This window comes from Petromyzon marinus, chromosome 58 (genome assembly GCF_048934315.1).
Source record: "Petromyzon marinus isolate PM22_M1 ecotype Great Lakes invasive population chromosome 58, UKy_Petmar_22M1.pri1.0, whole genome shotgun sequence".
NCBI lineage: Eukaryota > Metazoa > Chordata > Hyperoartia > Petromyzontiformes > Petromyzontidae > Petromyzon > Petromyzon marinus.
The window spans coordinates 4,423,029-4,450,585 of NC_133724.1; the positions used below are offsets into that span (position 1 = coordinate 4,423,029).

The window sequence follows — 27,557 nt, forward strand, 5'->3', positions numbered from 1 at the left end:
GAGCCTACTGAATTAGAACAATGATCTGCCACGGCCGAGGTGTTGGTCCTACCGTGTTTAAGGTCTGCTTTGTGTTCACGAATGCGGTCCGAGACATGGCGTTTGGTTTCTCAATAAAGTCGTAATTAATCGCAGTAACAGTTCTATTTCCGATGGTCTGAAATCCGTTTTAGCTAAAGGTCTAAACTTTGCAGTCACACCTAAACACATACCAGTTAATGATATAATTGCCCAAGTAGACGTTGCTCTCAGGGGCCTGGGTCACATCGCTGACCATGACGTAACCTGGGCTTGGCTGTCCTCTGGACAGCACGGTCCATGCACCTGATGAAGGCCACTTGTGTTGTGGCCGTAACGTCGTGATTTGTGTTGTTTTATTTTTTTTTACCTACGTGGTGACTTTACCGAATAGAACCAAAGAGTATGCTGTAACGTTCTTAACCAGTGGCCCCTACTGGACATCCATAAACAAAAAAAAATGTTTTTGTTGTTGCTTTACAGCCCCTCGGATGCCTCCTGCAGTAAAAAAAAAAGACTGGCAAGGCTTGAGACTACCAACCGAAGGTGAATGAGCAACGTTCCGATTGTAAGTGCTCGGGAGCAAAAGAGGCGCTGATGAAGAGGTGGATCCCAACGTGGAGCAGCCCGAGTGGAGGAAAAAAGGAGTTTGTGGTTGAGCGGGGCCTGCAGCAAATGTTGTTATAAAAAAATATTAAAACGCACGTTTTGAACTTGGCACAGTGAAGCAATTGTATTTTTGTTTTTCATTTTGCTATACGGCCCCAGACAGTACGAAAAAAAATCGCTAATCTTCGACACCCGGTCGTTCGTGAAAGTTGAAGGGCGGTATAGTACTAGAGTAATAGAGCAAGTGCAGAATCACTGAGCCGGAGTCGATAGCTTGCAAGCGTTTATCGCGGGGCCCTTGAAAGTGCGGGGCCCGTAGCATGATGATACTTTTGCTACGAGGAGCATCGGGCACTGCGTGTGAGCGGTGGTGCAGCGGTTAGCGCTGCGCCATGAACCTCGGTGACCCAAGTTCGATTACCCGCTTAGGGCCAACGCCGGTGACGATCATCTCAACCGGTCATGGGCCTCCCCTAGGTCGACTGAGCCTCAAATGAGCACCTCGGTGCTGTGTGTAAAAAACATCGCCACCTGGGAGACAAAGACGGCCCAGGCGTGGTTGCTGGCCACCCACCCCCTCGTGTGCCACCGTGCCGGCCTTCAAAGGTGCTCGCTAACAGCACTTGGCCCCCAACAGTCTGTTACAGTCTATCGGGGGGGGGGGGGGGGGGGGGTGGATCGTTTGAGTGGGTGAGTGTGTTGTTGTGAGCTGCAGTGTTGGTCGTGGTCGAACACCGCGTGGATGAGACCAGTCAGTCCGGTGGACGGAGCGATCAATGGGTTGAAGTTCACGGCGAACACGGCAACGGCGGTAGCAGCGACAGAAGAGCGAGGGACGGCGGGGAGGGAAAATCGTCGAGTTCTGGATCACCAATCAGGCAAAAGTCGAGGCAGACGCACCCCACTGTTACCTTCAACGGTTTTATTGCCCGTCAAACCATCCACGCAGGGCACATCCCGCGGCAAGCACCGGGGCATCAGGAAAGAAGGGCTACGTAGCCCGGTGGGGCGTTTGTTGGTAAAATAAAATCGAATAAAAACTTCGATTATTTTTAGCCTTGATTGCAGCGGGCTGCCATACACCAACGGAGGTTGCGAGTCGCTGCCCTTCGCAAGGTCGAAGGGATTCCTCATCTCGAGCTGGGCCCGCCGATTATTTAAGTGAAGTATTTCGTGCTGCTGCTGCTGCTGCTGCTGCGGGAAGCGTTTGGCCGACGCCGTTTCACCTGCGGCAAGAAACCGCGGAACACGGCGTAACCGGAACACAAACTCCACTCAAGCAAGCGGGCACCCGGGTCGGGAGTCGAACCCCAGGGCCCCTCTTTACCGTGTGGCACGGGCCTCGCTCACCACTGGGCCGCGCCGATAGCCGTGCAGGCCAGGGGGTCGGCAAAAACCCGCGGCACTTCGAGGACAGTCCGGCGACGTTGTTAACTCAAGGGTCCCACCGTCTCCTATCCGCATTGCATTGCGGCTCGTGAGATATCGGGCTTTTTGCCGACCCCCTGGGGTCCAGGCCCATCTGACCTCTCCGGTTGGCCGAGTAGTGACATTCGCGGCAACTTTGGAAGGAAGGATGCATCATCGCCACATCTCGCCGCATCTTCTGGAGCTTTCTTTCGGAAGCTGGCAAACCACCCTGGGCCTGGGGCCAACCGCGCGGCTGCAATGTCACCCCCTCCCGTTGCGATGACGTACAGCGCGCGCGCATCATCAAAACGCAAACGCGGAGAGGGAAAAAACGAAATGAAGCAAAACTTCATATTATTGGTTCTTTCGGTAAAGCCACCACGTAGAAGGGAAACAATAAAATAATACAAATATAAAACAATTTCCCTTCTACGTGACTTTACACCACTGTTATATTCTTGGTTCTTTCGGTAAAGTCACCACGTAGAAGGGAAACAATAAAATGATAAAAAATATAAAACAATACAATTCTCATATTCTTGGTTCTTTCGGTAAAGTCACCACGTAGAAGGGAAACAATAAAATAATACAAAATTATAAACACAGTACAATTCTCACATTCTTGGTTCTTTCGGTAAAGTCACCACGTAGAAGGGAAACGATAATTCAATCGTCACCATTGCTTGCGTTGCAGTCGAAACGTCGTGAGAATTTTATCGTTTCACATTTTTATTATTTCATAGTTTCCCTTCTACGTGGTGACTTTACCGAAAGAACCAAGAATATATAACAGTGGTGTAAAGTCACGTAGAAGGGAAATTGTTTTATATTTTTATTATTTTATTGTTTCCCTTCTACGTGGTGACTTTACCGAAAGAACCAAGAATATAACAGTGGTGTAAAGCCACGTAGAAGGGAAATTGTTTCATATTTTTATTATTTTATTGTTTCCCTTCTACGTGGTGACTTTACCGAAAGCACCAAGAATATAACAGTGGTGTAAAGTCACGTAGAAGGGAAATTGGTTTATATTTTTATTACTTTATTGTTTCCCTTCTACGTGACTTTACCGAAAGAACCAAGTATATATAACAGTGGTGTAAAGTCACGTAGAAGGGAAATTGTTTCATATTTTTATTATTTTATTGTTTCCCTTCTACGTGGTGACTTTACCGAAAGAACCAAGACTATGAATCCCTGCAGTCACGAAAGCTTTCAATCAAAAGAAGCCGACCTCGTCGGTTGCCGAGGTTCCCGCATGGCCTAGGGCTCGTGGCCACCGGTTTCGGCGGCGCCCACGGTTGTCCGTGACGCCTTCGCGAAATAAAAAAAAACGCCGAGCTTGCCGCTACGCCCCTCCTGAACGAAACTACCGGCGGGCCGTTCCCGCAGCGCATTTCCCGACATTCAGCGGTGTTAACCGGGGTGGTGGTGGAGAGGGGAGGGGGGGGAGATCCCCCCACACCACAACTCGCAAAACGTCTCGGAAACAGGAGAAAGAGGGGGGAGAGGTTAAGGCGAGGACGTCGCCGCCGCCGCCGCCGACGACGACGAAGAGGTGGCGGCCGCCTTCTCCCTGGCCAGCTCGAGGCGATAGCCCCGCAGGAGCACGTTGAGGAGCGTCGACTCCGGGTCGCGCCGCCGCGTCACCAGCGGCGGGTACGGGTTGCCCGCTAGCTCCATCACGGCCATCTGGGCGCGGTCCGTGTTGGTGCGGTTCGGGATCTGGTGCACCGTCACGTAGCCGCCCTCCACGCTCCGGAAGCGCGGGGCCAGGACTTTGAAGAGCTTCGGGACCAGGTCCTTCTCCTGGCAGGGGGAGGAGGAGAGGCGGTGAAGGGTGGGGGGCGGGGGGGGGGGGTAAGCGATCGCGTTCGGCTGTGCGTTTAAATCCCCCCCCCCCCACCCCCACCCGTCGATTTGTCGATCCAGGAGTGACGGGACTTATTTGAAAGATTACGGAACTTATTAAAATGTTTGTTTGGGATCGATCGCGGAATGGTTAATGCGTTTAGTTTGTCGTTGTCCTTCCCCCCCCCCGCACCTCCGATGAGCACGGCTGGCTACGTACTGCGCGAAAGAAGTTCAACATACATACGCGTTGTTAATATTGTTCGCGAAAGGCTACGCATTAAACCGAAACGATATTATATGTATATTTTTTCTAAAATTATAATTACGCTGCTTTACCCAGAGAAGCATCACCGAGGATCAACACTCTAGACTGGAACATCCGGTGATTAAAGAGCTTCATGGCTCATCGGATTCCTCCAGGCAGTCTAAATAAAGATTCTGATTTTGCGGGGATGGTCCTGACAAGTTTTCGCGGGAGGATGACGATGTTGCTGCTCCTGCTGTGCGTGTGATCCCAATGGATGGAATTTTTCAGCACTGCAATATTTCGCCAAGGCCATTTTCTTTTAGTCGTGGGGGGAATCTGGAGAACTCGTCAATGTTTTTATTTTTATTTTACCAGGTCAGGCACCAAACTGAGCTCTTTTTCAGAAGCGGCCTGCCCAGCGCAGATGATAGCCAGGCGAAGTGGCTTATCGTGCGGAAGTTTACAGCAGAAAAATTACTCTGAACGCATGGTGATGTGGATTCTAAGTGTGCAGGGAAAAAAACGGGGGACCCGGAGAAAAATCCACAGGACCGCCGGGAGAGAGACAAGCAAACTCTAAATATACAGAATCAGAATATTTATGTATACTGGAGGAATCCGGTGAGCTATGAAGGGGTTTTAAAAGCTCTTTTTCACAGATGTCCAGTACAGCCGGCGTCAGGGTCGGGATCGAACCCACGACCTCCTGTATACCCAGCGAGGTAGTTAACATCTCCTAGCCACCGTGATGATGATGAGAGAGAGAGAGACACGCAAACTACAAATATACAGCAGCAGGCATCAGGGTCGGGATCAAACCCACGACCTCCTGCACACCAGGCGAGGTAGTTAACATCTCCTACCCACCGTGATGATCATGAGAGAGAGACACGCAAACTCCAAATATACAGCAGCAGGCGCCAGGGTCGGGATCAAACCCACGACCTCCTGTACACCAGGCGAGGCAGCCAACATCTCCTGGCCACCCTGGCGCCCTACAGAGCGAGGCGGTGCGTCGCACACTGGGGGCCTACCGTGAGCCAAAAGCTGGCGATCTTCATGGCAGTTTCATCCCCGTCACCGCGCTTGGCGTAGTCGATGAGCTGCGGGGGGGGCACGCGGGGGGAAGAGGGGAGAGAGGAGAGGTTTGAAAACACAGGGCACGCACGGCGGTCGGCGTCAACGCGGCAGGGTCACGATCGACCCCACGACCTCCTGTAGACCAGGCGAGGTAGTCAACATCTCCTAGCCACCGTGATGATGATGAAACAGAGACACGCCATCTTGCCACCGTGACCTGCCGACGGACCAACTGCGGCGTATCCGTTGACACTGCAGGCTGGGCAGAGGGGGCGTGGGGGGAGGGATGGCCACGGCGGGAGATCGAACCAGAGCCGGCGACCTCCGGTGGTGCGCTAGCCGCGACGCCCATGGCAACGGCCGCCCCCCTTGGGGGTCACCATGCCGACGGCGATGGTAACTGGGGCAGGGGGGGAGATGAGCGGCGGCTTAGCTTAGAGACGAGGCGACCGCGCGGTGGGGAGGTGGCATCGATCGCGCTTGGCGGGTGGCGGCTGCCCAACGGCGCCAATCTCCTTACTCCAGTACGTGTTGAGCACAGGGACTCCTCTCCTTACGGACATTCGACTTGCGAACTTTCAGAGATACGAACAAAAACCGGTCCGTGTGTCCAGTTGCCCGTTCGGAACCGAGTCGTAAGTTTCAACCGAAGCGCAATAAATGGCGGTGGTGGCATCTGCATCTGCAGAGCGTGAAGAACCAGTGGCGTCTGCATCTGCAGAGCGTGAAGAATCAGTGGCATCTACATCTACACAACGTGAAGAACCAGTGGCATCTACATCTGCAGAACGTGAAGAATCAGTGGCATCCACATCTGCAGAACGTGAGGAACCAGTGGCATCTACATCTGTAGAACGTGAAGAACCAGTGGCATCTACATCTGCAGAACGTGAAGAACCAGTGGCATCTACATCTGCAGAACGTGAAGAACCAGTGACATCTACATCTGTAGAACGTGAAGAACCACTGGCATCTACACCTCCAGAACGTGAAGAACCAGTGGCATCTACATCTGCAGAACGTAAAGAATCAGTGGCATCTACATCTGCAGAACGTGAAGAACCAGTGGCATCTACATCTGCAGAACGTGATGAACCAGTGGCATCTACATCTGCAGAACGTGATGAACCAGTGGCATCTACATCTGCAGAACGTGAAGAACCAGTGGCATCTACATCTGTATAACGTGAAGAACCAGTGGCATCTACATCTACAGAACGTGAAGAACCAGTGGCATCTACATTTACAGAACGTGAAGAATCAGTGGAGTCTACATCTGCAGAACACAAAGAACAAGTGGCATCTACATCGGCACAACATGAAGAACCAGTGGCATCTACATCTGCAGAACGTGATGAACCAGTGGCATCTACATCTGCAGAACGTGAAGAACCAGTGGCATCTACATCTGCAGAGCGTGAAGAACCAGTGGCATCTACATCTGTAGAACGTGATGAACCAGTGGCATCTACATCTGCAGAACGTGAAGAACCAGTGGCATCTGCATCTGCAGAGCGTGAAGAACCAGTGGCATCTACATCTGCAGAGCGTGAAGAACCAGTGGCATCTACATCTACAGAACGTGAATAACCAGTGGCTTCTACATTTGTATAACGTGAAGAACCAGTGGCATCTACATCTACAGAACGTGAAGAACCAGTGGCATCTACATCTGCAGAACGTGAAGAACCAGTGGCATCTACATTTGCAGAACGTGAAGAACCAGTGCCATCTACATCTGCAGAACGTGAAGAACCAGTGACATCTACATCTGCAGAACCTGAAGAACCAGTGACATCTACATCTGCAGAACCTGAAGAACCAGTGGCATCTACATCTGCAGAACCTGAAGAACCAGTGACATCTACATCTGCAGAACCTGAAGAACCAGTGGCATCTACATCTGCAGAACCTGAAGAACCAGTGACATCTACATCTGCAGAACATGAAGAACCAGTGGCATCTACATCTGCAGAACGTGAAGGGCCAGTGTTGTCTACGTCTACAGGAGATGATACAACTTGTAAAGCCATTCCCCGTGTTGAGTGTACACGCCGTACAACATATTTGGAAACATATTTGGAATCAACAGGAATGAAGTCGAACAAATCGACTTACGAACAGACCTCTGGAACCTAACTGGTTCGTAATAAGAACAGGAGTCCCTGTGTCGGTCCCGGGTTTGAGTTCGTGAGCCGTGCGAGTGATGGATAATGGCTTCGCAAGTGGCGCGGTGCCCTAGGCTGTCCGGCGTGGTTACTAAAACGATTCAACTAAAACTCCCATCATAGAGGTTTGTGGGTTAGATCGTGTAAATATAAATGTGTCGTTAAACCCACCACCTCCAATTAGTAAGGTTTGTCACGTAAACAAAACATGCCAATTCTAACATCATCATCATGAGGACAGCCATAGCTGTAGACAGTCGGAGTCTGCCTAATGCTGCTCGTTGTTGTTGTAATTATTGGCGAAACGTCACGGGACTCGAATTGTAAATGTTGTAGTGGGTTTACTACACTATACACTACGCTATACACTACACCACTATACACTGCACTACTATACACTACACTATACACTACACTACTATACACTACACTATACACTACACGACTATACACTACACTATACACTACACTATACACTGCACTATACACTGCACTACTATACACTACACTATACACTACACTATACACTACGCTATACACTACACTACTATACACTACACTATACACTACGCTATACACTACACTACTATACACTACGCTATACACTGCACTATACACTGCACTATACACTACACTATACACTACACTATACACTACACTATAATTGTAAATCTTGTAGTGGGTTTACTCTCCAACACACAATCGGTGTGCGCTGAACTAGAATACTACACTTTACACTACACATTACACTTTACATTACACTACACACTCCACGATACACTATACACTACACTCTAATTGTAAACGTTGTAGTGGGTTTACTCTCCAACACACAATCGGTGTGCGCTGAACTAGAATACTACACTTTACACTACACATTACACTTTACACTACACTATACACTCCACGATACACTATACACTACACTATAATTGTAAACGTTGTAGTGGGTTTACTCTCCAACACACAATCGGTGTGCGCTGTACGAGTAACGAACTGGCCACGTTTTGTTCACGTGACAGATCTTACTAATTGGTTGTGTCGGGTGGTGGCAGGTTTAACGACACATTTATATGTCCGCGCTCTAACCAGGAAACCTCTATTATGGATAACTCGCCTCTTGCCCGTCCAAGGATGGGTGTATTGCAGTATGCTAGATTTGAAGCTTTCGTGACTGCAAGGATTCATGCTCTTTGATATTATTCGGTAAAGCCACGTAGGTAAAACAAATTAAAATAAATTTAAATGAAATGAAACAATTAAAACACGACGTTTCGGAGGCAACGCAAGCTTCCGTCTTCAGGTGGGACCAGTCACAGCAAAATCGCTGCGCGGCGATTTTGCTGTGACTGAAGACGGAAGCTTGCGTTGCCTCCGAAACGTCGTGTTTTAATTGTTTTATTTCATTTAAATTTATTTTAATTTGTTTTACCTACGTGACTTTACCGAATAAAACCAAAGAGTGTGTATTGCAGTACATCTGAAACTTTGCAAAGCGTAAAGCACAGGGCGCGACGTGATGTATTCATTGCATGAGTGCGCGTGCAGTTTGTAAGGGCGCGGTGACGCGGACCTATTTCATTGAAAGGTTATAATCACCTTGTTCATCACGACGTCCTTTTTACTTCGATGTCTCAACAGCAGCGTCACGGAGATCACGTGACGTGATGAGGGTTCTGCCTTTGTAGTGAGGGTTGTGAGTTGACGCCGAGGGGGGGGGGGGGAGGAGGCGCCTCGCCCCCCCCATGTGGAGTGACGTCCGCCGCTAATTATTATGAATGGGGGGGGGGGGGGTGTGCATTTGGAGGACGTCATCTGCTCATGATTATTAATGAGGGGGGCTGTTCAATGTTGAGTGACGTCACCTACTCATGATTATTAATGAGGGTTGGGGGGGGGTGTCCATTTGGAGGACATCACCTGCTCATGAATATTAATGAGGGGGGCTGGTCGATGTGGAGTGACGTCACGAGCGTTAAGGACAGACGTTCCTGGGTGATTATAGGAGGTATATTGGTCGTGAAAGCCTACTCCTACTAGGTGTTAAATTAAACAAATTGTTTTTTTTATTTTACCAGGTAAGGCACCACTGAGCTGTCCATATTTTTTTCAGATGCGACGTGGGCATCACAAATGATAGCTCACCCAAGTGGCTCATCGTCGCGTAGGAATTTATAGCAGCGGCCAAATAACCCCTAAACACGCGACGTTGATTCTAAAACGTGGAGAGAGAAAAACCGGAGGAGCCGGAGAAAAATCCACGCGACCACGGTGATAACGACACGCAAACTCCAAATACAGCAGCCAGGCGTCAGGGTCGTGGTCGACCCCACGATCTCCTGTATAATAGGCGAGGGAGATAACATCTCCTAGCCACCGTGATGATGATGAGAGAGACACGCAAACTCAAAATATACAGCAGCAGGCATCAGGGTCGGGATCGAACCCACGACCTCCTGTACACCACGCGAGGTAGTCAACATCTCCTAGCCACCGTGATGATGATGATGGAGAGACACGCAAACTCAAAATATACAGCAGCAGGCGTCAGGGGTCGTGATCGACCCCACGACCTCCTGCATAACAGGCGAGGTAGTTAACATCTCCTCGCCACCGTGGTGAGGGTGGCCACAGGCACTGCACTGTGGCTCACCAACCGTGGATGTCCCACGCGTGGGAGGGGCGTGCCCAGCAGCGGGGGGGGGGGGGGGGACGCCGCTATGAAGTGGGCGATGGAAGCAACCGCGGTTGCTTTGGCAGATACGGGGAAGTGGTGGGGCCCTCGATGGCTCTATGAGAGCCAAAGATCTCCTGTGCAGCCTTAACAGACTGTTGGGGCAAATGCTGTTATTAGCGAGTAGCAGCACCTATGCAAACCGGCGCTGTGGCACGCGAGGGGGTGTTGCCGGCACCACGCCCCGCCACCTTTGTCTCCCCTGTGCTGGTGTTTAGCACACACTGCACCAGGTTCTCGTTTCAGGCTGAGTCGAGGCTAGGTAAGGCGCAGGACCGGCTCAGGCATCCGTCACTGGCGTTGGCCGTGAGCGGAAATCGAACTCGCGTCGCCGGGTTCGTAGCGCAGCGTGCTAACCGCTGCACCACCGCTCCCTATTGCTTCGCGGGTGACAGCAGTATGAAAAAAAACAAGCACGGACGGACACAAGGACACGCACGCACACACGGACACACGCACGCACACACGGACACACGCACGCACAGACGGACACACGCACGCACGGACACATGCACACATGCAAACAGACGCACACACACACACACAGACAAGTACACACACAAAGGTCCACCGTATCGCCTTAACAGACTGTTGGGGCAAGTGCTATTAGTGAGCACCTATGAAGGCCGGAACGGTACACGAGGGGGTGGGTGGCCAACACCAACGCCTGATGTTTACACATCGCACCGGGTACTCATTTGAGGCTCAGTCGACCTAAGGGAGGCCCAGGGACCGGTTCAAATAATCGTCACTGGCGTTGGCCGTGAACGGGAATCGATCTCGGGTCGCCGGGTTCATAGCGCAGCGCGCTAACCACTACACTAGCGCTCCCCACACACACAGACACACACACGGCTCTCCCAAGCCTTGTTCAGCCAGTCCGAGTCAAATATCTCTCTTCACGTGGCTTTACCCAAAGCCTATTCCGCTGACACGGGAGGGAATTAGCGCCATGTGCTGGAGTTGGCGGGGGCACTGGGCGGGAAGGGGGGGGGTGGGGGTGAACGGGGTCGGGTGGGGGAAACCATGGCGTCTTCGTGTGTTTCAACCGGGAGATAATCCCGGCTGATCGGATTGCGGGCGAGACGGTGGGCGGGTGGCTGGCCCGGTGGGCGGGAGGCTGGCCGGGCGGGCAGGCGGCTGGCCAGGCGGGCGGCTGGCCGGATGGGCCGCTGGCCGGATGGGCCGCTGGCCGGTTGAGCGGCCGGGTGAGCGGCCGGGTGCACTATAGCACCACTGTCACCGCACCGCGACTTACAGAGCGGCGCTACCTCAACGCGGCTCTCGCGAACGATCGTGTGACGGCGCTCACGGGGCACCACGGTGGCTAGGAGATGTTGACTGCCTCGCCTGGTACGCAGGAGTTCGTGGGTTCGACCCCGACCCTGACGCCTGCTGCTGCTGTATATTTGGAGTTTGCGTGTCTCTCTCTCTCTCTCTCACTCTCCCCGTGGTCGCGTGGATTTTTCTCTGGGTCCTCCAGTTTTTACCTTCACATTGGGAATCGACAACGCGCATTTTTATTTATTTCGCGGCTATGAATTTCCACGTGATGATAAGCCACTTCGTTGAGCTATAATTTGCGATAGCCTGGTCGCTTATGAAAAAGAGCTACATAGCTCAGTGGGCCTTACCTGGTAAACGAAAATACTTTATACTTTTCGTTCAGTTTACTCCACTGCCGGTGCTGATGATGAATGGATTGCAATGATGGTGGTGGTGGTGCAGTAGTTATAATGATAAACGAGCACATTCCGTGTTGGCGCTATTGTTTACTCCACTGCGGGTGCTGATGATGAATGGATTTATTACCATGATGATGATGATGGTGGTGCAGTAGTTATAATGATAAACGGGCACATTCCGTGTTGGCGATATTGTTCGTGGAGCACGGGGCCATCGTTGTGATGGAGGGCGCTGCTGCATTTTACAAAAGCAGTTGCCGGTAGATTCAATTTGAACTATTTAACTATTAAGTAGTGGTGAGTTGAATTGGAGTAGTGCAGAGTGGTGAGTTGAATTGCAATAGTGAGTAGTGGTGAGTTTCATTGCAGTAGTGCAGAGTGGTGAGCTCAATTGGAAGAGTAGTGGTGAGTTGAATTGTAGTAGTGCAGAGTGGTGAGTTGAATTGCAGTAATGCAGAGTGGTGAGCTCAATTTGAAGAGTATTGGTGAGGTGAATTGCAGTAGTGCAGAGTGGTGATCTCAATTGGAAGAGTAGTGGTGAGTTGAATTGTAGTAGTGCAGAGTGGTGAGTTGAATTGCAGTAATGCAGAGTGGTGAGTTGAATTGTAGTAGTGCAGAGTGGTGAGTTGAATTGCAGTAATGCAGAGTGGTGAGCTCAATTGGAAGAGTAGCGGTGAGTTGAATTGCAGTAGTGCAGAGTGGTGAGTTGAATTGCAGTAGAGAACTCAAGAGACCAGGGCAGCCTCATTTGCAACAGTGACCTAGATACGAGCCCGCTGCTGCTGTTCTAGTTCTGCGTACGTACGCACGGACACACGTTGCCAACGCGCTGACACAAACAATCAAAAGCCATCGCCCGCTCGCCACCGTCACCGCTCTCGCGAACCCAATTAGAAAAAACGAGGGCTTTAGGCAAAAGCCGAACCGGCGCACAAGCCAAGAGCACACGGATTAGCGGGGGCATCGGGGGCCACTGTGCGGCCGCGTTTGCGTTCCGAGTCACGTGCTACGGGACCCGTGTTCATCATCTCCGCCGGGAGGCTTTTTGAAGGCCGGATTTTGGAGGATAATGACGCCGATGACGCCGGGCCAGCGGCACAGGTGAATCCATCTGCCGGGTCATGGTGAAGGGATAGAAAGGGGGGGGGGGGTGGGGGACGGTTGCGTGGGTAGGTGGGTAACGGAGCGCGTGGAATGGCCTTGACAGTACTTTTCACCGTTGCTCAGCGCTGATTCAAACGCGAAGTGTGCCGCGGCTCTGCGCTGCTGCGACCATTCGGGGGCCGGCGAGAGAGAGCATGAGTGGAGGCGCCATGGAAACGGTTGACAGAGAGACGGAGAGACGTACGTACGTATGTTGACCTTGTTCCGCACCGTATGTCGCCATCCGTGCGAATTGGGAGGCGCGAGATAGACGGGTCACACATTTTTTTTTTATATATAGGACAGCTCAGGACCGGAGAGAGCACACTCGGAATTACACCGAGAGGCAGAAAGAGGAACACAATGGATTAGAGAAACACACACTGCTAATGGTATCTTTCTTAGACTGTTATGGTGGGTAAGTGGGCTTGGGCAAGGATAGGTCATGGCTCAAAAGCGAAGATGGGTCCATGTCCATGACTAATCACGCAGTGGCAGCCAAGCAATGAGGGCGTCCACCGTGTAGATGGAGCGATGGAATCGGCTCGTTAGAACCTCTGTTTGTTTAAGTTTGTTGTACTTCCTCCGCACCTCCGATTGGCACGGTTGGCTACGTACGGCGCGAAAGAAGTTCAACGGACACACGAACACGACTAAGGTGGACCGTTACATAGCAGCAATGTGATTTGATCATGGCTTGTGGCGGGCCTTTATCCAGCAGTGGATTGATCATGGCTGGTGATGATGCTGACAGCTTGGCCCGTTCAGGATGCGTGCTTTTTTCCAAAAGTCACAAAACAGCACAAAAGCAACATTCCAACTGTCCAGCCACACTGTGAATCCTAGTTTAATATCAAATTAGCCTGTCCAAGTCTACGCGTCTCTATGCACGTCTAAGGGTCTATACGCGAGTTACTGGTGACCGGGCTGAGACCATCAAATCAACGCACTTGAGAACCCAGTTTAACCGCTACTCAGTCAATGTGAGCCACGGGTCCCCACGGAAGTCTACGCATCTCTGTGCGAGTCATTTGAGCCCAGGCTGCGACCATGCCGGTCTAAACACAAGTCAGACAAGTCTACGGGTCTCTATGTCTAAGGGTCTCTATGAAAGTCTATGGGATTCTATGTGAGTCTATGGGTCTCTATGTGAGTCTATGGGTCTCTACGTGAGTTTACGGGTGTTGGACACCCACCTCGTGCTCGCTAACAGCACTTGCCCCAACAGTCTGTTGAAGGCTATACGGGGGTTCATTATTTGTTTTGTTCATGCGAGTCTATGGCTCTCTAAGTCGACACGTCTATGGAAGCCTATGGGTATCTGTGTGTCTGCCGGCCAAGTCTTAGCTCAATGGGCTTCACTTGGGGAAATAAACTTCTGATTCTGTGTTAGTCACTGGTGATCTGGCTGAGACCATCAACTGATTGCAAAATAAACTTGAAACCTGAAGCTCTTACACAAGTGACAATTAACCTAACAAAAACACACGGACACGCTCACACGCAATGTAACTTGGTATTGGGCCAAACACCCTCCTAACGCCGGAGAATTATATTATCTACAATTTACTCAATTTTGGACAAAGTCGCCCCCTACTGCAAGACCCTGGGTGTTAAAAAGTCTCGACGGGCGAGGCTTGAGAAAACGAGCGTAACAATAACGAAAGAAATAAGTAATATTTAAAAATACTTTTTTTTTAAAACACGCTTTAATGAAATGTACCGTACTAGTAGTGGCAGAACTCCACGACTCCAGGAAGTGGCCCCCGAAGCTCGCCACAACGTAAGTAACCGTGGTGATTTACAGCCAACGTCGGTTGAGCGTGGATAATTAGACCCAAGCCGAAAAATAACATATAAAAAAGATCGTTTAAATTTTTTTTTTCTTTTTAATGATAGAATATCGTATTGTCATCAGTATGACATACGTATACCAAGTTTGCAGTCGATAGCACATTGGCAAGTGGGTTAAAATTGAGTTACAAGATTTGAGGATAGGACAACAGACAGAGTGAGTTAAACAAAAGCGTGTAAAAGAATGTACAGAAAGTGTTGGATTCCAAGTATTTTCCGCCGGGTGACCTCTGGCTTTTCCCCTCCACATTTAGAAACATGCCTTTGTAGACTATTTGGCTGTTATGAATGTGCACGTGATAAGGCAACTTCGCTGAGCTATCATTTGTGGCCAGGTCGCCTCTGAAAAAGAGCTACATGAATATATACCTCAGCGGGCCTTGCCTGATGAAATAAAAACAATAGTTTAGTTTCAAATTGAGCCACCATGCAATACACCAAGAGTACTGATTACTTCAACTTACAACTTGCACAGCTTTGGAACCTGGCACTACCCACAATTGCCCAAGCTCTGCAGTCCTCTATGTCAGTGTTCTTCATTGCAAGGCCCCGCGTGCCACTGGCGGGCCCCTGGTGGCCTTTAGTGCGGCCCCCAACAATACAAAAATATTGACAACAACCCCCTCCCATCATCATCATCATCGTGGTGCTGTCACAAACCCAATGGTTACAAATGTGTGGCGGCCCTCCTCCTCACACCGATGATGTTTTATCGGCGAAAGTGCACCTCCCACCTCGGCCAAATCCCGACCCTGAAAATGAGCGAAGGACACTGCTCTATATGCGACGTGGTTATCAGAAATAAAATATTTCTTTACACTGGAGGAATCCCATAAGCTACACAGCTCTTTTTCACAGATGTCCAGTAGGGGCAGAGGGTAACAACAACAACGACAACAAACAGCGACAAAAACCACGATGGGAGTGCAAAGTACAAGAAAGGTGAACAAATCACCCAAACACATACCAATAACACTAAACCCACCCTACCAGGCAAAGCCCAGTGAGATATGACCTTATTTTTCAGAATCGACCTGGCCACAAATGAAAGCTCAACAAAGTGGGCCCCCATCATGTGGGCATTTATAGCAGGCGAAAAAAGAAATGTAAATCATCTCAAAGCGTGTTCCCAAACGTGGAGGGGGGAAAACAAAAAAATACCGGAGGACGGTGCAAGCCACGGCGCGCAGACGCACGGTTGATTCCTGCCGGGCGTTCGGGCCCGGCCCGCGGCGACTCCGGCCACACCACGTCCACGAATGCGTGACCGCCAATGGCCTTGCCGACAGGCCACGGGGCCACCTAACTCCAGGCCATGCCTGCGGGCGAGCTCGGGTAGAAGCGTGCGTCTAGAACCGTTGAGGAGTTTATTTGGCTACCGCTGCACATTTCCACGTGTTTTAGCCAAACTCGTAGAGGTTATTACTGGTGGCCGGGTCAGGTAGTTGTGAGGCGAGGTGGGGGGTGATAGTTGGGTGGGGGGGGGTAACAGTTGGGTAGGGGGGTGATAGTTGGGTGGGGGGGTGACAGTTGGGTGGGGGGTGATAGTTGGGTGGGGGGGTGACAGTTGGATGGGGGGTGATAGTTGGGTGGGGGGGTGACAGTTGGGTGGGGGGTGATAGTTGGGTGGGGGGTGATAGTTGGGTGGGGGGGTGACAGTTGGATGGGGGGGTGACAGTTGGGTGGGGGGGTGACAGTTGGATGGGGGGGTGACAGTTGGGTGGGGGGGTTACAGTTGGGTGGGAGGTGACAGTTGGGTGGGGGGTGACAGTTGGGTAGGGGGGTGACAGTTGGATGGGGGGGGTGACAGTTGGGTGGGGGGGTGACAGTTGGGTGGGGGGTGACAGTTGGGGGGGTGATAGTTGGGTGGGGGGGTGACAGTTGGGTGGGGGGGTGACAGTTGGATGGGGGGGGGGGTGACAGTTGGGTGGGGGGGTGACAGTTGGGTGGGGGGGTGACAGTTGGGTGGGGGGGTGACAGTTGGGTGGGGGGTGATAGTTGGGTGGGGGGTGATAGTTGGGTGGGGGGGGGTGACAGTTGGGTGGGGGGGGTGACAGTTGGGTGGGGGGGGTGACAGTTAGGTGGGGGGTGATAGTTGGGTGGGGGGGTGATAGTTGGGTGGGGGGGTGACAGTTGGGTGGGGGGGGGGGTGACAGTTGGGTGGGGGGGGGGGGTGATAGTTGGGTGCGGGGTGATAGTTGGGTGGGGGGGTGATAGTTGGGTGGGGGGGTGATAGTTTGGTGGGGGGGTGATAGTTGGATGGGGGGTGATAGTTGGGTGGGGGGGTGACAGTTGGGTGGGGGGTGATAGTTGGGTGGGGGGTGATAGTTGGGTGGGGGGGTGACAGTTGGATGGGGGGGTGACAGTTGGATGGGGGGGTGACAGTTGGGTGGGGGGGTGACAGTTGGATGGGGGGGTGACAGTTGGGTGGGGGGGTTACAGTTGGGTGGGAGGTGACAGTTGGGTGGGGGGTGACAGTTGGGTGGGGGGGTGACAGTTGGATGGGGGGGTGACAGTTGGGTGGGGGGGTGACAGTTGGGTGGGGGGTGACAGTTGGGGGGGTGATAGTTGGGTGGGGGGGTGACAGTTGGGTGGGGGGGTGACAGTTGGATGGGGGGGGGGGTGACAGTTGGGTGGGGGGGTGACAGTTGGGTGGGGGGGGTGACAGTTGGGTGGGGGGGTGACAGTTGGGTGGGGGGTGATAGTTGGGTGGGGGGTGATAGTTGGGTGGGGGGGGGTGACAGTTGGGTGGGGGGGGTGACAGTTAGGTGGGGGGTGATAGTTGGGTGGGGGGGTGATAGTTGGGTGGGGGGGTGACAGTTGGGTGGGGGGGGGGGGTTGACAGTTGGGTGGGGGGGGGGGTGATAGTTGGGTGCGGGGTGATAGTTGGGTGGGGGGGTGATAGTTGGGTGGGGGGGTGATAGTTTGGTGGGGGGGTGATAGTTGGGTGGGGGGGTGACAGTTGAGTGGGGGGTGATAGTTGGGTGGGGGGTGATAGTTGGGTGGGGGGGTGATAGTTGGGTGGGGGGTGATAGTTGGGTGGGGGGGTGACAGTTGGGTGGGGGGGTGATAGTTGGGTGGGGGGGTGATAGTTGGGTGGGGGGGTGATAGTTGGGTGGAGGGGGTGATAGTTGGGTGGGGGGTGATAGTTGGGTGGGGGGGTGATAGTTGGGTGGGGGGGTGATAGTTGGGTGGGGGGTGATAGTTGGGTGGGGGGGTGATAGTTGGGTGGGGGGGTGATAGTTGGGTGGGGGGGTGACAGTTGGGTGGGGGGGTGATAGTTGGGTGGGGGGGTGATAGTTGGGTGGGGGGGTGACAGTTGGGTGGGGGGGTGATAGTTGGGTGGGGGGTGATAGTTGGGTGGGGGGGGGGGTGACAGTTGGGTGGGGGGGGGGGGTGATAGTTGCGTGCGGGGTGATAGTTGGGTGGGGGGGTGATAGTTGGGTGGGGGGGTGATAGTTTGGTGGGGGGGTGATAGTTGGGTGGGGGGGTGACAGTTGAGTGGGGGGTGATAGTTGGGTGGGGGGTGATAGTTGGGTGGGGGGGTGATAGTTGGGTGGGGGGGTGATAGTTGGGTGGGGGGGTGATAGTTGGGTGGGGGGGTGACAGTTGGGTGGGGGGGTGATAGTTGGGTGGGGGGGTGATAGTTGGGTGGGGGGGTGACAGTTGGGTGGGGGGGTGATAGTTGGGTGGGGGGTGACAGTTGGGTGGGGGGGTGATAGTTGGGTGGGGGGGTGATAGTTGGGTGGGCAGGGCGTGAATAGTAGATGGGGAGTTTTATAGTGGGGGGGGGTGATGGTTGGGGGGTGGGGGGGTGACAGTGGGGGGGGGGGTGACAATTGGGGGGTGACAATGGGGGGGTGACAATGGGGGGTGGGGTGACAATGGGGGGGTTGACAATGGGGGGGGGACAATGGGGGGGGGACAATGGGGGGGGGGGGGACAATGGGGGGGGGTGACAATGGCGGGGGGGGGGGGACAATAGGGGGCGGGTGACAACGGGGGTGACAATCGGGTGGAGGGGTGACAGTTGTGGGTGTTGGGTGGGGGGCGGTCGCCCACCTTCTCGGCGTAGGTGGCGGCCTCCCTCGCGCGCGCCCCCGTGGTCTGCACGCGCTCGTGCCGCACGAGGCCCGTGACGAGCAGCCGCAGGAGGTCGAGGCGCGCGCCCGGCTCGCGCCCCAACTGCCGCCGCGCGCGCCCGTGACGCATCAGCAGCAGCTGCGTCAGCCTCATCGATTTTCTGTTTTTGGATGTCGACGAATTCTTATTTTTCTTCGCCTCACGAAAGGTGAGCCAACTAAGAACAAGAAGAAGAAGGAGAAGCCTCCCAGGAGCGAAGTGAGCCTCACTCCCTTCAACGCGTGCGCGCCAAATGACCCCAACGCGTCCCGTAGCCGGGGGGTGGGAGGGTCGCGAAGGGGACACTCGCGAAGCCACGCGCGGCCATCTTGGTTAAGGGTTTATTTTTCACGGACGCTTGTGTTGCAATCGAAACGTCCGTGGTTTATTTTATTTTATACCTACGTGACTTTTTACCGAAGTAACCAAAGAGTATGCGTTCTCTTTTTTAAAACTTTTTTTACTCGGTCGCACGACACGAGGTGATTAATTTTAACGACTGTCATCTCGCGTGTGGGTTTTTTTCTTCGATATATTCATGAATAAAACGGTTCCTACGTACGATGGTTGTTAAGCGCCTTACGGGTTTTTTTTTTTAAAATCGATATAAATTTTGGTATGAGACGCCGGATATTACGACACGCGTCACAGAGTGGCGGGTGTCGCTCCCTGAGTAAGATGGCGGCCGACGGCGTTGGCCGAGAGGTGTGGAGGTTGTGTGTCACGTGACACTTCGTGTACGGGTCGCCAAACTGGACCCCAAAAAAAAGTCGATTGTATTACTAATAAAAATAAACGCTTTCTCACAAATATACATTTAACGTGTTCCTTATTAGTGTTTGCTCTGCGGCGCGGTGGCCAAGTGGTAAGGCGTCGGTCTCGTAAACCGAAGACCGCGGGTTCGAACCCCGCCCGTGCCTCGACCGTAGATATTTTAAAATAAAAACTAATCATTCCCCCCCCACACCCTTTGCGTTTTAAACTAAAAAATAATAATTTGAAGCGTTTTTAAATATACAGCTGATCATCATCGATATTATCCGGCGGTCCCGGGACCGATCTGGCCAAATTTGCTCCAATTCTTTTTTTTTAAATCTATGGTTGATTTCAGGGTTAAAATATTACATACACTACATTATACACTGCATACAACTTCAACTGTGAAAATACTGCGCGTGTTTAATGCATCACCCCACGCAGTGTCAGAATATGTATTTGTATTGCGGGAGAAATCCGATGAGCTATAAAGCTCTTTTCCAACAGATGTCCCAGTATCGGTACGGGGGGCTCAGCAAGTTGCAAAAACAAACGATACACACAAACCCGATATGAGTTTAAAATAGATACAATGGTAAGAAAGACAATAGATATGAACACGTAAGGGGCCGTCCATAAATGACGTCACGCGATTTTGGACGATTTTTTACCCCCCCCTCCCTCCCCTTCGTCACACGACGTCACAAAAAGTCAGACCCCCCCATCAAATATGACGTCACAAAGCTCTGCCCCTCCCCCCCCCCAAATATAAAACATGCTTCAAATCTTGATTTAAAGCTTTCGTGACTGCAGTAATTTATATTCTTAGCTCTTTCGGTAAAGTCACGTTGAAGGGAAACAATAAAATAATAAAATATATATAAAACAATAAAAAAATTCTCACGACGTTTCGACCATAACACAAACGGTCGTCATCAGGTTATGGTCGAAACGTCGTGAGAATTTTTATTGTTTTATATATATTTTATTATTTTATTGTTTCCCTTCAACGTGACTTTACCGAAAGAGCTAAGAGTATGCTTCAAATCGTTTTAAACTATTGTTGTCATTGTAGCGCGTATTTAATGTGGCGCTGCACTCTGATGTTGTAGGAGAAAACATTTATTAAAAAGTCTACGTGCTGTTTATATTGATTCAAAGTTGCGCATTTTGATGTGACGTCACATTTCTCAAACCTCCCCCGCCCTCCCTCGTCACACATCGTCACAAATGTCTGACCCCCCCACCTCCCCCAGGTGCGTGACGTCATTTATGGACGGCCCCTGATAAGTACACTAATTATATAAGTCCGATTAATTAAGATTGGTGGCAAGGCAGCAAAATCAATAACAAAACGGTCCCAGACCACACCAAGATAACCCTTTCTGCCAATAAAGCAGGTGTTAACATGTTCAAACGCTGAACAGAAATCAAGATTCTGATGTCAATGTTACATGTTTCTCCTATACAATTGGACGTCGCAATGCGATTGGCATTCGGTTCATAGGATCACAGGTCAGAACGCGGCGGCTAAGCAGGCGTTGAGCCTGGACAGCGTTTGGATGGACAACCACCACCGTGCATAACAGGCGCTATAGGCTGCTGCGAGGCCACTTAACGGGCGGCAGAGGGCATCACAGTGCAATCCATGCACACTTAGCGCGGTCGTCTACGTAGGGTGCGAAAGAAGTGCAGCATGCATCGGGGACGAGCAGCCAGGGGAGGCAGGGGAAGCACAGCCTCACCCGTCATGCCAAAAGTTTAAAAAAAAAATAATGAACAAAAATTTAAGATTTTTCCACTGATCTGTGTTGTAAATGTCATTTCTGTACGATTCCAATCATTTTTTTTTATCGTCAAAATCGCCAAAATTGCGGAGCTCCGCTGCAAATACTGCAGTAAGAGACGAGAGGTGAGGCAGCGTCGAGCTCAGCCTCCCCTCTGATTGCGCAACCCCTCAGTAACTGGATGGAGCACGGGCAATAAGCGCGTGCCTGCTACTATCTCTCAGTATGTCACCAATGTAATGTTTGTAGACCCCTTCATTTCATGTACCTCGCCTTCCATACTCGGGGTAACTTATTTCACGTGTGTGTTTAAAGATATTTAGGCCTCGCTGGTCTCGTCGTGAAACTGCAATGAAAAAGAACCAGGGGGAGGCAGCTATCACATCTGCCTCACTGAGGGGGACGTGTCTAACACGCCCCCCTCAGTGAGGACACGCCCCCTCTGTGAAGCCACGCCCCCTCAGTGTGTTAATCCGGCTCTGACACTAGATGACGAACGCATGTGTTGCGATCGAAACGTCGTGATTTATTTTATTATATATTTATTTTTGACTAGCTTTACCACCCGACTTCGTCCGGGACTTGGATTCACCACGCCCGGCCGCCTTTGTCTCCCCACACCAGTTAATTGTTTGAGGCTGAGTCGACCTAGGGGAGGCGCAGGACCGGTTTAAATTATCGTCACCGCTGGTGGCCGTGAGCGGGAATCGAACCCGCGTGGCCGGGTTCGTAGCGCGGCGTAGCGCTAACCGCTACACTACAATGCGTTACGCTTCCACGTGCGCGGGTCACGTGACAAATTTGACGTCACAGCTCACTTGCCGTGCAAAAAAATAAATGCATTATTGAGCTCCCCCCCCCCCCCCTAAAAAAATACAAAAGTCTATTTTTATAATTTTTGCATGGTGTACAGTCTAGAAAGTACCCACATGGCAAATCTCCAGTTTGTTGCATGTCGGGAAGTACGCTAAACATTTTGAACACACATAATCACAACTTTGCATTTTATATATACGGAGACTACGTGATGACTTTACCTAAAGAACCAAAGAGTATGGATTCCTGCAGTCACGAAAGCTTCAAATCAAGAATGTATTTGTACTGTTTGTTGTTGTAACGCTCTTACCCTGTGCCCCTGCTGGACATGTGTGAGAAAGAGCTTTATAGCTCATCGGATTCCTCCAGTATTCATACATATTCTGATTCTAAATGACAGTGGCCTTAACAAGGGTGAATATATAAGAAGTAGACTTCTCAAGCAATGGCCCTTCTTTCTATCTATGTGCTCTGAAGAAGCTCCATTGTCCGAAACGTAGCTTATATATTTATGTTAAGACCGCTTGAAGCAGACTGTTGGGCCAAGTGCTGTTAGCGAGTAGCGCGTATGAAGTCAGTGACAATACTGTTATTAGGGAATGTTGAGTTTTAATTTTTCCCGATAACGTCCGCTAGAGGACGCTATAGCTACGCCCAGGACAACCTTCTGTGACAGGCTCTCATTCAGGGCCATTTCCTGAAACGTCGCCAATAATAACCATATATATAATAGCCTTATGCGGTCCTAATGACAGGGCATATAGCGGTTGTTATATTTTATTTTAGCATATCACAAAAGTGTTATTGCATTTACTTAACAAATGTTCAAATGTGACTTCAATTAACACGCACGGGTGAGGCATGGATTCTCTTTTCAAATTGTCAGACTTTTTTTCCCTTCAAAGATGACAGGCGTCTAACCTTTGAAAAATCCGTCAATTATGCTTCCCCCTCAATTCAGTCAATGTTTCCCGACACTTTTAAATGTCATCCAAGTAGACGATACAATATATTAATGCTATTATATATAAAAGATTAACTTAAATATTAAACGTGTTTTTTTTCTCTCTCATGCCAGTATGAAAATGAATATGACAACCCAATGTGGCCTGACTTTTGGGCTAACCTGTATATATGTCCCTCCTTTTAATGCCACCGTGTTACTGATGACTACGCTGAGTGGTATCGGACTGTACATGTGCTTGTGCAATACTGCCAACGCATCCATAGCCTCATCGAGCATTTTAAACAATAAAGTTTTTTAAAAATGTATTTTGCCAGCTAAGGCCCCACTGAGGCATGTAAGCTCTTTTTCAGAAGCGACCTGGCCATCACAACGAAGTGGTTTATCATCATCATCATCATGTGGACATTTATAGCAGCCGAATTGCTCTAAACGCGTGACGTTTATTCTAAATGTGGAGGGAAAACCCGGAGGACGCGGAGAAAAATCGACGCGACCACGGGGGAGAGAGAGCGGCACGAAAACTCCCAATGTTGTGAAAATAGAACGGACCAGACCACACGTGGTCATTAACCAAGAAAATGGAACAAACACTGCCAAAGTGTGCAAAGAAGCGTGGAGATATTCGCGCTTGGAATTAATTACACTTGGGTGACAGAGAGATGAACACCCGGGACTAGAGAGCGTGAAATATTGCCCGCGGCAACATTCAAAGCCGTTAAGAACATTAAGTGGCTCATGTAAGAACAGGTCATCATGGCTGCAGGGAACGATGGCCGATCGATGGTCAAGACGAATAACGGAATTGCAGCCAAGGCACGGAACGCCGCGGCGTTCGAGGGAGGAACGCACAACGAATTTTGACGGAGCGATGTCATCAGCTCCCTTGCGAGGTGGATTGGATTTTTGCATCTGGGAATTGCGAGATGTCATCAGCCAGCAGTGGGTTGACCACGGTTGTTGATGATGATTATGATAGTTCAAATTACTATACGCATATATTTTGCAAATGTTTGCTTACTGAGCGAACAACAGTACAGAGAAGACGAGACAAAATTTGATACTAACATTTTTTTTTTGCCCGTGGGGAGATTCTTATTTCGAATATAATGGCTGCACATTCTACGCACCCGACACGTGAAAGCTAAAGGGGCGGCCCTGCAATGTCTTGCTCTCGCCACTGCTGGCGGAAGAACCTCCGCTAGGGGAAGCTCTATAGATGGAACTCGGCCTACTCTTCGACGCTGGCAAGACGTCTCGGTAGAAGTGGCAGTGCCCACGCACTCAGTCTACCGATTGGCTCACGACAACGATGGCAACTTGTAATGTTCAACAGCATTCGCTCGCTGTCTCGCAGAGAGAGAGGACGACTCAGAGAGAGAGAGAGAGAAGAAGACAGCGAACAACTCCGAGCGCCAGGAGGAGGAACCACGGATGAGCGGGGAGGCTGCAGCAACAGCAGCAACCAGGCGTCTGGAAGCCGACGCTAACGGCGCTACCAACAATTTCCCAAGCTCTGCGGTCCTCTACATATTAAGTTATTTACAGCCGATCGCTGAATGAGTGTTTAACATGCGGGAGGAAACCGGCAGCACCCGGAGAAACCCCACGCGTGCGAGGGGGCAACGCTCTATCCCGTACGGACGCAACAGAGAGTCCACATTTGCCGTGGCGCCATCTGCAAATGCAGAGGGTACGAAGCGTAATCAACGCCCACGGGAAGAAAGGGGTCAGTGTGGAACAGATGGAGATTAGTCCACATCTTTTGCTGTTGTTGTTGTTGTTGCTGTACCCCCCACCCTGCCGGACGAGCCAATGGGCACGGCTCCTCCTCGAAACCCACGGAGAAGAAGGGAGGCGCACACACACCCCCCTCCCCCATCCGTGTGCGATCCACCAACCCCGCGGTGAACACGCTCCGACTGATGGGGTGGGCACAGGCGGGGTTGGTGGTGAGGGTGGGAGGCGGTGGGATGGTGGGGAGGGAGGGATGGTGGGGAGGGATGGTGGGAGGGATGTTGGGGAGGGGGGGATGGTGGGGAGGGAGGGAGGGATGGTGGGAGGGATGTTGGGGAGGGGGGGATGGTGGGAGGGATGGTGGGGAGGGAGGGATGGTGGGAGGGATGGTGGGGAGGGAGGGATGGTGGGAGGGATGGTGGGAGGGATGGTGGGGAGGGATGGTGGGAGGGATGGTGGGGAGGGAGGGAGGGATGGTGGGGAGGGATGGTGGGAGGGATGGTGGGGAGGGAGGGAGGGATGGTGGGGAGGGATGGTGGGGAGGGAGGGATGGTGGGGAGGGAGAAGGGGTTAATAAAAGTTGCACCATTCGCTTCAGCTGCCGCTCCTGGAGGTAGAATTGCTGCTGCTACTGCTGCAGCCACACGTTCATTTTAACCCCTCGAGCAAAACGCCTGAGATGCAATAGACGACGATCATCTTTCTCCGGACTGTCCAATATGCCCCCCTCCCCTGCCCCCCCCCCCTGCCCCCCACCAATTGCACGGACAAATCGCCGACAAGATTGACCGCTGCGTGAGCTTCGGGCAGGTGATCCGGTCAAGGTCACCGGGGGTCAAACGGGATCACGACGCATCCGCCCGCGGCGCCGCAGGGAGCGCATAGTGGCCTCGTGCCAGACACAGACGGCGACTCTGGGTAGAAGTCTCGCGGCGGGTTGGGGGGGGGAGATGGAGGGGAGGGGGGAGGGGGGGAGAGGGGGGAGAGGGAGGGGTGGAGGTGGAGGAGGGGGTGGAATGAGTGCATGAGCTAGCGGGGACGGGAGAGAGAAGGAGAGGGAGAATGAATGAATGAATGGAGGGAGAATTGATGCACGAGGGAGGTAGGCATACGGGAATGAATAGGGGGGGGAGGGGAGTGACTGAACGAATGAAGGAGGCAGGAGATAGGATGGGAGAAAGCACGGAGGAGGAAGGGCGAGAGAGAATGCAATTTTGAAGGAGGGGATGGAGAGTGTTTATAGTTGGAGGGAGAATGAATGATTGAGGGATGGTGAATGAATGAACGGAAGAAGGGGAGATTGGGAGGGGGTGTGTGGAGGCGAGGGAGCGTGGCAGAGAGGTGAAGGAGGAAGAGAATGATGGAGGAGAAGATGTAAAGAGGGATGGGGTGGTTCAGCTGTAGGGGTGGGTGCGGGAGGGAGAGACGGGAGAGGGCTAATTGGGGGAATGAGAACATTAGTGGGACGGAGGGAGAGGGTGAAACGAATGAATGAAAGAGCGAAGGACTCGCGGGGAGATTGAAGGATTGAAGTGGGCGAGGTGTGTGTGGGGGGCATTGGGTATCGTTCCAGAGAGATGAAGGCGTTGAGGGAGGGGGTATAGAGGGAGGGGTAGGGTTGAAGGGAGGGGGCGGGGAATGGGTGGAGGAGGGGGGGGGTGTAGACGAAGGGGGGGGGGAGATGGCTGTGTGGGGGGGGGGGGTAGACGGAGGGGAGGGGGTGGCTGTGTGGGGGGGGTGTAGACGGAGGGGGGGGTGTAGACGGAGGGGGGGTGGCTGTATAGGGGGGAGGGGTAGACGGAGGGGAGGGGGTGGCTGTGTGGGGGGGGGGGTAGACGGAGGGGAGGGGGTGGCTGTATAGGAGGGGGGGGGGTAGACGGAGGGGAGGGGGTGGCTGTGTGGGGGGGGGGGGTAGACGAAGGGGAGGGGGGTAATTTAAGCGCTGTCTGTGACGTCCCCTCCATGCGATTCCTGGAAACTCAGTGCAAGTCGCCAGCCTCGTGTGCGGCAGCAGAGCGGCGAGAGCGAGACGCGAGCGGCGAGAGACGCAAGCACACGGGGCAGACTACGGGGACGATGAGAGCCGACGAGTGGGGGGGGGGGGGAGGATGGTGGATGGTGGACAGAAGCGTGGACACGCTGAGAGACAGAACGAATCGTAGACACGGGGAGACAGAGAGACGCAGGAAGGGCGGTGGGCACGCGCGCACGCAGACAGAGGAGACACGCGTAGACACGCGGAGGGAGAGACACACACGCAGGCAGACAGACTTACACATTAGAACGCGGTGACACGGAGAGACGAGGAGTGACAGCGGACACGGCAGACACGAGCGAGTGAAGCGCACACAAGCACGTGTGGCTCTCCATTTGCGGGCACTTTCTAGGCATCACCAACACACACACACGTGTTGTGTGTGTGTGTACCACCGTGTATCTCTCTCTGTCTCTCTTCGTGTCTGTCTCTCGATGTCCGTGTGGCTCTGTCTGTCTGTGTGTCTCCGTGTCTCTCAGTCTGTCTCTCTGTGACTCTGTCTGTCTGTCTGTCTCCGTGTCTATCAGTCTGTCTCTCT

The 27,557-nt window shown here is 52.2% G+C and overlaps 1 protein-coding gene and 1 non-coding gene across 2 annotated transcripts; one reads left to right on the plus strand and one right to left on the minus strand.

The window, feature by feature from the left end:
* Positions 1 to 1,534: 1,534 nt before the first annotated feature.
* Positions 1,535 to 19,203, minus strand: MRPL17 (mitochondrial ribosomal protein L17). The gene is made up of 3 exons (XM_032976141.2): positions 18,865 to 19,203; positions 5,173 to 5,241; positions 1,535 to 3,846 (listed from the first exon to the last, which is right to left on the minus strand). Exons 1-3 carry the CDS (start codon positions 19,036 to 19,038, stop codon positions 3,550 to 3,552), a joined length of 540 nt encoding a protein of 179 aa, XP_032832032.2. The 5' UTR covers positions 19,039 to 19,203; the 3' UTR covers positions 1,535 to 3,549.
* Positions 19,204 to 19,772: 569 nt separating this feature from the next.
* On the plus strand, positions 19,773 to 19,844 carry TRNAT-CGU (transfer RNA threonine (anticodon CGU)). The gene has a single exon. It is a non-coding gene; the product is annotated as a tRNA-Thr (tRNA).
* Positions 19,845 to 27,557: the final 7,713 nt, after the last annotated feature.

Bases quoted from the DNA above. Each gene is read 5' to 3' on its own strand.
- MRPL17 (XM_032976141.2), bottom strand. From the start codon at position 19,038: ATGAGGCTGACGCAGCTGCTGCTGATGCGTCACGGGCGCGCGCGGCGG. The intron at 5,242-18,864 runs GTGGGCGACCGC...CCCCCCCCGCAG, and splicing joins CCGCCACCTACGCCGAGAAG to CTCATCGACTACGCCAAGCG. The intron at 3,847-5,172 runs GTAGGCCCCCAG...TCCCCCTGCCAG, and splicing joins TCGCCAGCTTTTGGCTCACG to GAGAAGGACCTGGTCCCGAA.